Here is a 13,229-nt window from a genome sequence, read left to right on the forward strand (position 1 = left end):
TACTAATTCATAGTAGATAACACATATTTCTCCAATCACAATAGACAATGTCACAGCTCACCTCCTCCCTCTCCCTTCACAATGACCTTTGCCCAGATTAGAGCATGAGCATAAAATGCTTCTATACAGATAAACAGGGTATGGAGTCAGTGTATTGCTGCTAATGTGCGTGTGCTCAACAGGAAGTAAGAGTTTAATACTGAGCTTATTGCCCAGTGTTCAAGTTGCAAGGCTTTTTTTCTAATATAGAAAATGATATAAAAATGAAAAAAAAAAAATCTATATATAGATCAATCACCAATGCCTTAGATTGTGGATGGAGTTTTAGGGCACATGCTTGGCAGCTCAGCTAGGGAGAACGCGGGACCAAAGTCTCCCATTATGGCAATTGGTGGGGATCACAGTAAGTGGACCCCCAACCAAGCTATCTTGTGGATAGGTAGCGCTTTCCCTACTGTGTTGTATTGAGACCCTGAATATGCATTCCCAGGGATGATGGTGACTAACGTAGCCATGCTTAATAAAGTGTGACTAACAGGGCAATCCCATGCTGTCATGTACAGACGGCTCCAGCGCCCTATTGTAGAGATCTGCCGCTAATCCCGGGACCATTTCTATGGCACAGTAATAATTCACAAGTATCATTAGTTATGTCGCCGTTATTTCAGAAATTTCTATAACTTCAAAATAATATTTCTCGAATATACATCACTAGGTAAAAATGTGGGGGATTATACACGACCACTGTACGTGATCAGGACTGCCTGCACTGAGTACGGAGCTGTAGGTATAAAATGGCCTTCTGCTTATATATGTTACCCGAAATGTAAAAAAAATAAAATAAAGTCCATACACTTATGTACAGAAAACCCCTGTTCCCCAGCTGCAGTTTGTTTTGTAAACAAAAACTGAGTTTTACTCATCCTCCCCAGGTCCGGGGCTGTATTTCTGCCGCTGCTCCCGGTGTCTTTTATCGTTTGCAGTGCTGACGTCACATTTGCAGCGCTGCAACCAATCAGTAAGCTCAGCTGCTTGGGCCAACTCTGGCAGAGTCAATGAGCTCACTGATTGGCTGCAGCGCTGCAAACAATACCAAACACCATGATCAGAGGCAAAGGCTGGACCTGGGAAGGGTGAATAATCACAGTTATTTATTTATTTTTTTAAATAAACTATATATATGGACAGCGTTTTTGGAAACCAGAAAATCCCTTTACATGCAAAGGGAGGAACATAGAATTACAGGGGCCCAAAAGGGAAGGAATCCAGATAGGGCCACACTTATATAACCATCTTTACAGATCGGCACGCTAGGGAAAATATCTGACAACACGACACATATTCCTGAAATGCACACGTTGTCTTCATAGTTTTTGGGGTATTTTTAATCCTATTTTTTACCATATAAAAGTCATACCTAATGGGCCAAAGTTGCGTCGTTCCTGGACAAGAGCGTGGAAGAAGCAGAGTCCGAACATGAGCTTCTGCCACATCTCCGCTTTCTGGCAGCTGCTGAAAAAAACAGGGTCAGATATGGGGTCGTTCAGATATGAGCGCAGCAAATTTGCTCGAAGGCCCTTTGGGGGTTCGTTGGTCATTTTGATCCCGTTCTGGAGGATGCTGACTGGAAACTTGTCTGAAGGATAACTGGTCAGCCATAGCCTGAAACAAGAAGTGTTACACGGCATCAGGAACTGTCACTGTCGCATCTCAACGTCGGACTTTGTTTCTACCACAATACAATGACATTTCATCCAAATATCAACATTTACATAAATTCTAAACATTTCTCAGAGCTTTCGTGGATTAATATGAATATTTAATATCTGCAACAATTACTCTGATTTTTTTAAAACAGGATGCCTAAAACAAGCCACGCATAAATATAGAAAAGTAAATGACTTAAAATGGTCACTGTCGTTTTCAAAAACTTTACATAGATCAATAGCACAAATGAGTATAAGAAAATGTATAATATATATTTTCAGAGAAATATGCTTCTTTCTCCATTTATGAGCCACTTCTCCTCCCCTTTGAACTCATCATTTACTCCAAAATATAACTAATATACATCTTGGTAACAAAAGAGACAGAGTGCCACTTCCCTGAGGTGTCAGATTACAGCTGTCTATTGAAGTCCACGGAAATTACATCTAAAATCAATTTTGCTCAAGACAAGACAGAATGCCAACAGTACAAATGAGTATATTTAAACTTTATTAATACAATTTATGAGAGAAATATGCATATTTCTCCACTTATGAGCCACTTATCCCACCCTGAACTCATCATTCGTTCAGAAATGCAGCTAAAATCCATCTTGCTCAAGGCAAGACAAGGTGTCAATTGTACAAATGAGTATAATAAAACTTTATAAGAGAACTTATGAGAGAAATATGCGTATTTCTCCACTTATGAGTCACTTCTCCCTCCTCCTGAACTCATCGCTCAGAAATACAGCTAAAATCCATCTTGCTCAAGATAAGACAGAGTGCCACTTTCCTGAGATGTCAGATTAAAGCTGTCTATTGATGTCTATGGAAATTACAGCTGAAATCCATCTGGCACAATACAAGACAGAGTTCTAACTCCCTGAGGAGTCAGATTACAGATGCCTATTGAAGTCTATGGAAATGATAGGGGGAGGATGAGGAGGGAGGTGCAGAGTGAGAAAGAGGAAAAGACAAGGCCCTGCAGATTTCTAGCAAATCATCAGGGAGCAGACGAAGGCAAGACCGAAACGTGCGTTGGGGCGGAGGCGCACTCCCTCGTTTCCTTACCTCTAGCTGCGCACTCTGCACTTATGTATATACCGTAAGTGCTGTACACTATAGTGGCATGGCCTAGTGATGGTAAATCCTGTGTGGGCATGCTACTTAATTGTGAAGTGCATATTCAATGGGGGGAAAGGACCCTATTTTGGTGCTTATATTAGGATATATTGTGATATAATATTTGGTATTTGGTGGGGTATATATACAGGGGGGTGTTGTGCCTAACACGACTGCATTTTTCATAGTTGTAATATTACATGCATCTGTCAATCTTTTTTGCAATTTTTCCAATAAAGATGATATAAATTTTAAATTGGACAAGTACATCTTTTGTTCCCTAGTGGAATTGGGTTTGCTAGTATTTTGATGTGTCCGTTTATGAGAAAGTATCCACATGGGGGTTTGATTAAAATACTGTATGATAATGTTTTGAATCTCTATATCATGTGGTTGTGTTGGTGGTCGGTGAATTACCTGCAGATTTCTAGTAAGTGTCTTTATCTCCCTGCAAAGCTGGATACAGTGTTGGGTATTTCACTCTTAGGCCTCATTCAGACTTGTGTCATTGTTGCAGTGTTCCAGTTGTGTTCTTTATCCTTTGTAACCTATGCTCCTGGATACTTGTCCATTTTTTTCTTAGAGCATATTGTGCACAACCCCCCCCCAAAAAAAAAAAAAAAAAAACAACAAAAAAAAAAAACAACAGAGTCATGTACATTCCTGATCCAATTTGCAGATGAATCTCACTCCTGCCAAATGAATGTCAAAACAACGATTTGTACCTAGATGGGAGACACTTTGAGGGTCCCCTATAATTTTTTACAAACACACGGATTGCAAACCTGACACCTGGACAAATATGGATCTAACACACTGAAAAAAAATGAAAAAAAAATAATTTTTTTTCACTTTTGAGAATAAAATTGACAGCCTGAATGAGGCCGTATTGTCATACGTGAAATGAACATGACCCAACCCAACGAACCGTGAATAGGCTTGTAGTTCAGGGCAAATGACAAAATCAGCAATACAGCTAGACAAAATGTGTCATCAACGCGTTTCGGGTGACAACCTACCCGTAGTCATTGTGTGAATTACAGCCTATTCACAGTTCGTTCATCTTCATTTCACAATTGTTCCACGCCTTGACGCGGTATTTCCGGGATCCGAACACTTCCAAGATGTCTCTTACTGTGATCTGGATCTAACGTTGCTTATAGTCATAGTGTGTTTTTGGATTAATACGTAAGAAGAATATTTAGACCACCTATGTGATCCCCAAACTGATATAAGGGCTCTGATTCATATTACTGGGTACGTAAAAAGAAGAAAATCCTACTTAAATACTATTACCGCCACCACCCCTCACTTCTAGTGTTGTGGTGGAGGAACAAGAGGTACGGATCTACCTAAACGGTTAGATCAGAAGGAAAATGCCTGGGATACATTGTATTTGGGGATGTTTTGATCTGAAAATGGCGTAAAATGTGTGTATCAGTGAAATCATTCGCAGATGAGAGTAAATTTACACTTTTCTACCCTCCCAGGAGTCAAAGATCAATATGTAAGGGACCCCAGATTTTGCAATGCCTGATCTGAAATTTTGCAATGCCTGATCTCAAATTTTGCAATATCCCAATCTCAAATTTTGCAAATGATCCATAAGGAAATCTTTTAGTAAAGTTACTGGCTTTTTCATGACATGTTATTGGCGGCAGCGGATTACAGGAATTGGATGCAGGGAATCTGATGTGTAAGTTACGGCTGCACGCAGAGCGACGGGTAAACCATCACATATGTTCCACATTGCTCGATATCCTCATTGCTGCTTCCACCCATCTTCCCTTGCTGATGATTTGTATGACGGCTGTGAGAGAAGCTTTTTATGTTTTCTTGCTTACGTCCTTATCAGTAATCTGTTTGCGACACGCACATGATGGATGACACCCGAGGGCATATTGTTCCTTAGGAAAGAAAACTTCCACTTGTCCACAGCTAATCGCTTTCTGCCGCACACTGCAATGCCATACCTGAACTTCTCATTGGTATTCTCGGGCACAATTGTTTCCTCGCATATTTTTTCCAGGGACGGCATCCAACTTGTGGCCAGGTGACAGTTCTGAAGGACTACCCAGGTCCCGTCCTTAATGGCTTGACTGATCATGTTTGCTGCGATCGGCCCTTGGCCCTGTCCTAGTGAAATGGTCTGGATGTTTTCTCCTCCCATGCCGAGGTCATCGGCAAACTTTAATAAACCTGAGAGGTTCAGTTAAGAGCAAACACATTAAAGACAAGTAATATAATAAAGGAGGCAACAAAACAATGTTAAGCTTGGATTATATAGTCCGATTGTATGGCCGAAACTGATGATGTGAACATAACGCCACCACTACCCATCTAAGAGCTGTTTTTAGGCAGAGACCTGATTACTATACAAGAACCTTGCAGACTTTATACTGGTCTATATTGGCTTTGGTTGTATATATATACATATATATATATATATATATATATATATTAGGTAGTCCGAATACATGGCTAGTATACTCTACCCTGGTTCTTACACATTAGTAGGCCATACTAGAGCAGGACTACAAAGCTCCAACATAAGACAACACCATTTAAAAATTAAAGGGTTGGCCTGAAACTAAAATTTATTTTAGTCCTAAATGCCGCTCTATTTAATCTAATCTATGAAGCCCCTACACTTCCCTCTCTGCTACATTTTTTTTACTACTTCCTCTTTGATGATGATTCGATTGAGAATCCCCAGTGCATGCTAGGATACTCAAACGAGATGTCATCAGGGGACAAAGGCCGCAGTCACTGTCACAGTCTCTGCTCCTCCCTGAAACGAAGCATCATCAGTGACATCCGTTGAACATGCGGCGGTTGTCAATTCTGACTTATGCTCAGTATATTCTTATCACTGTGCAATATGCACAGTGACAGTGCGCTCCCTTGCCAGCTCTGTTAGAAGTAATGAGCTGGCAATAGAGCGCACTGTCAGTGCGTGTTGTAAGAAGAATACCAGGTGTGCAGGAAAAGCAAAGACCAGAGTAAGTGACGTCAGTTTTGAGCCAATCGTTACATGCAGTGAAGAAATATATATACACGCAATAACGTACAGACAGCACACCCTTTGGATACGGGGAATCCTCATACATAAATATACATAAGACACAAGTTGTGGAGATCGGAAATAAATAACGGTGCTCATGATAACATGCTTCTACTGTGTTGGGGTGTGGAGCTCATGAAAATCAAGGACTGCATAGCAGGAGCTTATCCCTGAGAAGACTAGCAGAGCTGCAGATAAACATTGATTGGAATCAGGATCTCTGTTGCTACTTTATCCTGTTCTCAGATGGGTAGTAAAAATCTGGTGACAGAGTTTATTTAAATAATTTCTTCATATGGGCCCAAGAAACCCTGGTCTACAAATAGCGTAGGTTTTCTCCAGATGTGTGTACTTTTAATGAACAATGCAAATATTAATTAGAGGATTACAGAGATTTACGCTCTGGGATATCTGAAAGGCCTCCATGCAATGACAACCTGTTTGTTGTACAAGCAAAACAAGGGCAGCATAGTCCTCTGTAATGTGAATGGAAGAGCGCATCTAATTTGTGTAGCAATAATGGAACAACATTTCTATTAACTTCTTGTTTCACCTACCTTTCCGTTCCAGGAATCCACGCACAAGACAGAGGGCACAAAAATTGTTCAATCGTAAATTGGTGTATTTTTGTAAAGAACTGTTATGCAAGAAAATGTAAACCCGAGCGAAGCACTCGTTAATAATCGGAAACACAGTGATGTATATACGGCAGATTGTGCTGTGATCCAGGGTAGGTGGCGGCAAGATGTAAAATAACACATCCTGCTATGCAAACTGTGAACATGTGAAAATACTTTTATGAACATGAATATATTTAACAGATGGAGAAGGATTATCAGAATAAAAAATATCTAAAGAAAACAAATTATAGTTTTACTGGAAAAAATAATTTAAAAAAAAGACTGTGTTCTATTTCTGCCATTAATCTTTTAAGTTTTTATGACTGCACAAAATTAACATATGATACCGAAAAACTTTGCAGATCCCTTTTATCGAGCCTTCATGACTGGACCATGTTGTCAGTACATAAAAGGGTTTTCTGGGCTCAACATAAATTTCTTCAGTCACCCTATGCGACCGCAGGTTGTCCAATCTTGACAATGTGCACAATGCACCAGGATTTTTCAATATTTCCAGTTCGTGCGGACATGCACCATTCACGAGACCTCAGGTATGGCCTTTGAAGAGTTGCGATCATTTGTCAACTAGCTTCTCATAGAACATTGAGAGAAGCAGGAAAAGTTGCCAGTGAGTATGTGACAAATTGCATCGCTGCGGTCACGCAACTGTCCTCAGAAATATAGGCGAATCTGGACAGTGTTGAATCTTAACAGTATGCCATGTGCACAATCTGCAGTCACAAAAAGTGACAGCAGAAATTTATACTGAGCTCTCAGATCAGGGAACAAAAAAAATGGTAACAGATTCCCTTTCAGATTAAAGGAGTTTTCCAGGTTTAGTGAACAAGTCTGCTGTCACTTAGTGTGAGGGCAGACTTGTGATTCCTCACAGCGCACACTGTCAGGATTCTCCGGTGCCGGCACTGGGAGCGGGTGGTTATGTAATCACAAATATGAGGTTTGCATATTTTCAGCCATATTCCAACTAAATGTGTTTGACCTTGCTCAATTCATTTGTACTGAGCGAGGCTGCGCACTTCTAGTTGGCATGTGATTGTATGTATGCAAATCATTCCTGGCACTGGAGAATCCTGACAGTGCGCACAGTGTGCTGAGAGGATTCACAAGTCTGCAGTCACATAGTGTGACTGAACCCCTTTACGTTGTTTTGTCCTATTTTCAGTGAGTCTTTTGTTCAACTTTTAGACAGGGATGGGGAATCTCAGGCTCACGGGCCATTTACAGCCCACAATGACCATTTCACTAGCCCTCAGGAAGATTTCTTAGGACCACAGGGTTTGGGCCAGCAATGGTGTTTTGATGGCCACCAGCCTTTTCATTTCTTTTTGCTCTGTGACTACACACACGCAGCGTTCACCACTGAGGTGCGTGCAATGAAAGATTACATCCTGACACCAGTGCCGGCATCAAGACTTACTTTCTGGGTGGAGTTAGCTCACACTTCCTACGCCCCCCCCAAAGGATGCTTTACATATCAATATGGCCCTTGGCAGAAAAAAAGGTTTCCCTCCCCTGACCTAAGATGTGGTTAATGAGCTAACATAGCAGATTGTGAAGACATTTTACCTGCCATAGGGTCGGCTCCAGGAGAAAGCACAAAAATCAATGGTGCACAACAGTTGGAATCATTGTAACTTCCCGCGAGGTCAAACGTTGGAGGCTCGATATACGTCTTGCCCATATTTTCTGCAATGAATTCCTGAACTGCAGGGACCATTTTGTCAGGGCGAAGACATCTGAGGATAACCATGCGATTCATTCCTGTTAATTTTTGCCATTCATCTGGAAAGGTTTCACCCTGGGGTCTTATGGAGTCATAGAGCCTCTTCCATTTTGAAACATTGTTTTGAACATGTTCCATAAAGCCGTTGAGTGGTTGGAGGTTGGAAGCACGTACAATTTCAGACCAAGATTTATCTGACAGCCACTCAGGGGCAGGATTAGGGTAAGGGTTGTCCAGGGCTACTCCACCAGTCAGGAGGAAACGCCAGATTTCATCAACTATTTTATTTGCTCCTTTCATAATTCCTATGGTTAGAAGAAGAGAAAACAAGAGCTTGTCCTTTTCAAATAAAGACCGGCACACATTATTGTAGGTGCTTTTAGTAAAATGATGTATTATATTTGATATTCTGGTCTGAAGGTCATCACTTTTTTCACTATGGGCGAGCGAGTGTACATAGAGGTTAATGAACCAGGTCAGGGAATACTGGTACATTGGCTCAATGTTCGCCAAATCAGAAATGCAGAAAAATGCAATAGATGAATGAATAGCCACCGGCTTGTATCCCATTCGGGTGTCATCGATTTCCTTCTCGGTTGCAGTAGCAATCTGCTGCTTCTCCGAAATTTCTTCAGACAGGAGTTTGGAAGAAGATAACACTTTAATAGCGGTTTCATCTTCTAAGATGTTTCCTTTTGAAGAGGACAGAACTTCTAAAATTTTGTCTTCAATCTCTTTCAGCTGCTTCTTGTTGGCGGCACTTTCAATGATGAGTTGGTTCTTTTTATCCTCTAATTCTGGCTTCTCCTTTGCTGCCACTATGCCAAGAAGCTGGTCTTGAAGACCCAACGGCGTGATCATGAAATTCAGAAGACAAACCTTTACCGCCACTTCTGGGAGATAATGGGGATTTCTTAATCGAGTAGTCATATACATTCTAAAATCTTTGGAATACTCTATAATATTTTCACCAAGTCGAATATATTCAACCCCTTGTTGCTTAAATGTTTGTTTTAGTAATAGTGGCTCCAAGATGGCATCTATTTCTTCTCCGATATTTTCAATCAAGACTGGGTTACCAAACTGTATAGCATTTTCTAAACTTCTTGTATAGTTTGAGTCTGACAACTTGATTACCGAAAGTTTGCTGTTTTTCTCCATATTCTTAATCCACTTGTTGGCCTGTCCTTGAGGGTCGATCATCAAAGCCCATCGCCTGGAATTTGATACGATTATACCGTTATCTATAGAGAATGAATCAACCGGTAGACCAGCAATTTGCCAAGCACGGATTTTGACTGGGTCTCCAAGGGTGGTACTTAAGCTGAAGTCATTTGAGCTTGGTATTTTCTTTTCTTTGCATAATACAAGCCATCTACTTTGGCATTGTTGCCGGTAGTCTACTGTGAAGGCCCCAAGGTAGGCGACAGTACCGGAAGACAAAAGGACATCACCGGTGAGGTTTATATACTTCGCCCCTAACAATCGAGCAGCTTCTGTCCATCTATCTTTCTCTCCTCCGAGGCCACTGATAAGTTTCTCTGCACGTACAAGTTTCTGTGAACATATTTCGATATTCTTCTCTAGTTCTGCCTTCTTTGCATTCATAGCTTGCAGGTCATCATTCAGAGCTTGTAAGCGGTCTTCCACGGCTTTTAGTTCTGCTCGCTTTGTGTTCAGCTCCTTCATTTGGACTGCTAATTTCGCCTCAGCTTCTTTTAGACGTTCACGTTTTGGAGCTACCACTTTTGCAACACGATCATACACTTCCATGGCTCTGACCCACTTACACAAACCTTCACAAGCGGAAGACACGTTCTTAATCACAGAAGGTTGGAAGTCCTCATTGTTGATGAATTTCTCTCGGATTCTTTTCATAATTGCGGCGTTAATATTATCCTTATCAAATGCTCTTAAACTGTCTAGAAACTTCAAATCTCCAAGAACTTTCTTAGATGGACCCCAGAAGTCTTCCACCATTTTACCTAGTCGAAAAAAAAACAAACAATCAATATGAGAAGGGATCTTCATATAATAAAATGTATATACTAAACTTCAAGTGCATGGAGTGGATATGCTGCTGATTTTCTGCCAGATCTGAAGGTGGGAGAACAGTAGCAGGAACGTGGATGAGATTTTAACAAATCTCATCCCAACACCACATAAAAAATGTCCATGTGGAAACTGCGGTGCTGATTTTAAATCCGCATCGCTTCCATTCTTTTTGTGGATTTTGCTGCAAATTTTATAAGTTAAGTCTATGGCAAATCCTAAAAATACCCATCTGAAGTTATCATCAGCCATTTACGGTACTTATCCATTCACCTTTTTCTTAGCGTCATTAAAGTGAAGGGGTCTTGGTGATTTGGTTGAGATTTGGACTCACATCACCATTCGATTCATTTTCATTAAATCACTATCAACATAACTGTCTGAATCCAATCTAAGACAGTAAATCTAGGGAGAATTATTTTTGGTGGAAAAGAATTGCTGCCATTTTTGCAACTAAATCAATATTTAGTTAGTGCAAATAAAAAAAAACAACCTTTAACCATTGCTCAAAATCAAAGGCAAATTTTCAGCTCAATTTTTCCAACTTCAGTAAATTTCAAATATATTCGCGATAGTTGTCAAATCAATTAATGCAGATGTGTGCAAAAAATTTTCTTAAATTATTTGGGGAAAATCATTATTTCAATTAAAGCGGTTGTATAAGGAAAGAAAAAAGAGAAGAGTGCACAAATAGCACCATTGTTGTGCACCGGCTGTGCCTGGTATTGCAACTCACCCCATTCAACTTAAAGGGTTATTTTGACAATCACATTATTTTTTCTCAAAGCACTGTAAACATATTTACAGTGGCTTGCAAAAGTATTCAACCCCTTTGGCTTTTTACTTATTTTGATACATTACAACCTGTGTTTAAATATTTTTGTAATCCCGTTTGTGTGTGATGCATCAGCACTAAATAGTCTAAGTTGGTGAATTGTGAAAAATATAGGCATAAATTACATTTATGGGATCAAATAACTAAACATTGGCATGTGCATATGTATTCACCCCCTATGTGAGGAATCTTCTAAAAATTTCTGGTGCAAAGCAATTACCTCCATAAGTCACATGCTTAGTGAAAGGAATAAGTCCCCCTGTGTGCAATCTAAGTGTCACATGTCTGTCAGTATATATACTTTACCTTTTCTGAAAATCCACAGAGGCTGCAACACCATTAAGCAGGAAGCACCACTAAGCAAACAACACCATGAAGATCAAGATCTCCAAACAAGTCTGGGACAAAGATGTTAAGAAGTCTATGTCGGTGTTGGGTTATAAAAAAATATCTCAGTCTTTGATGATCCCCTGGAGCACCATTAAATCCATCATCATCAAATGGAAAAAACATTCTATCACAACAAAGCTGCCAAGAGAGGGCCACCAACCAAAACTCTCAGCCCAGGCAAGGAGGGCATTAATCAGAGAGGAAGCACAGAGACCAAAGGAGTTGCAGAGTTCCCAAGCAGAGACTGAAGTATCTGTCCATACGACTGCAATTAGCCGTACATTCCATAGACGTGCCCTTTATGAAAGAATGGGCAGAAAAAAGTCTTTACTTACACAAAAAAATTGTAATTTGTAATTGCATTAAGTTTGCCAAAAGACATGTGGGAGACTCCCCAAATGTATGGAGGAAGGTGCTGAGGTCAGATTAGACCAAAATTGAACTTTTTTGGCAAGCAAGGTAAGTGCGATGTATGGTGCCAAACCAACACAGCTCATCACCCCAAGAACACCATCCCCACAGTGAAACATGGTGATGCCAGCATCATGCTCTGTGGATTTCTTTCGGCAGCAGGGTCTGCGTCGCGGGGAAGATGGATGGTGCGAAATACATGGATATTCTTGAGCAAAACCTGTTTCAGCCTCTCAGTGATTTGAGACTGGGACAAAGGTTCACCTTCCAACAAGACAATGATGCAAAGCATACTGCTAAAACAACACTCGGGTGGTTGAATGGGAAACGAGTAAACGCTTTAAAGTGGCCTAATTAAAGGTACCTTCACACTGAACAACTTAACAACGATAATGACAGCGATCCGTGACGTTGCAGCGTCCTGGATAGCGATATCGTTGTTTTTGACACGCAGCAGCGATCTGGATCCTGCTGTGACATCGTTGGTCGGAGCTAGAAGGCCAGCACCTTATTTCGTCGCTGGATCACCCGCTGACATCGCTGAGTCGGCGTGTGTGACACCGATTCAGCGATGTCTTCACTGGTAACCAGGGTAAACATCGGGTTGCTAAGCGCAGAGCCGCGCTTAGTAACCCAATATTTATCCCGGTTACCATTGTAAATGTAAAAAAACCAAACACTACATACTTACATTCTAGTGTCTGTCACGTCCCCCAGCGTCCGCTTCCCTGCACTGTGTCAGCGCCGGCCGTAAAGCAGAGCACAGCGGTGACGTCACCGCTCTGCTTTCCGGCGGCGCTTACACAGGATGCAGGAGGAGTGCAGGGAAGCGGACGCCAGGGGACGTGACAGGCACCGGAATGTGAGTATGTGTTTTTTTTTTTTTTTTTTTACATTTACAATGGTAACCAGGGTAAACATCGGGTTACTAAGCGCGGCCCTGCGCTTAGTAACCCGATGTTTACCCTGGTTACCCGGGGACTTCGGCATCGTTGGTCGCTGGAGAGCTGTCTGTGTGACAGCTCTCCAGCGACCACACAACGACGAAACAGCGAAGCTGCAGCGATTGGCATCGTTGTCTATATCGCTGCAGCGCCGCTTAATGTGACGGTACCTTAAAGCCCAGACATTAATCTAATTGAGAATCTGTGGTCAGACTTGAAGATTGCTGTTCACCAGAGGAAACCATCTAACTTCAAGGAGCTGGAACAGTTTTGGGGAATGGGCAAAAATCCATCCAAGTGGCAAGATGTGGAAAGCTCATAGAGACTTATCCAAAGCG

General features: G+C 41.2%; 1 protein-coding gene across 1 annotated transcript in view; it reads right to left on the bottom strand.

The window, feature by feature from the left end:
• Nucleotides 1–13,229, bottom strand: part of DNAH3 (dynein axonemal heavy chain 3) — a 373,447-nt gene that overhangs the window by 22,228 nt on the left and 337,990 nt on the right. The window contains exons 52-54 of the mRNA XM_077274961.1: nt 8,103–10,244; nt 4,805–5,030; nt 1,418–1,662 (exon numbers count right to left, since the gene is read on the bottom strand). Of these exons, the coding sequence (XP_077131076.1) occupies nt 1,418–1,662; nt 4,805–5,030; nt 8,103–10,244 (2,613 nt within the window). The remainder of the gene's footprint in view (nt 1–1,417; nt 1,663–4,804; nt 5,031–8,102; nt 10,245–13,229) is intronic.

The sequence above is a fragment of the Ranitomeya variabilis genome, chromosome 7, assembly GCF_051348905.1.
Source record: "Ranitomeya variabilis isolate aRanVar5 chromosome 7, aRanVar5.hap1, whole genome shotgun sequence".
In the NCBI taxonomy this organism is placed as follows: domain Eukaryota; kingdom Metazoa; phylum Chordata; class Amphibia; order Anura; family Dendrobatidae; genus Ranitomeya; species Ranitomeya variabilis.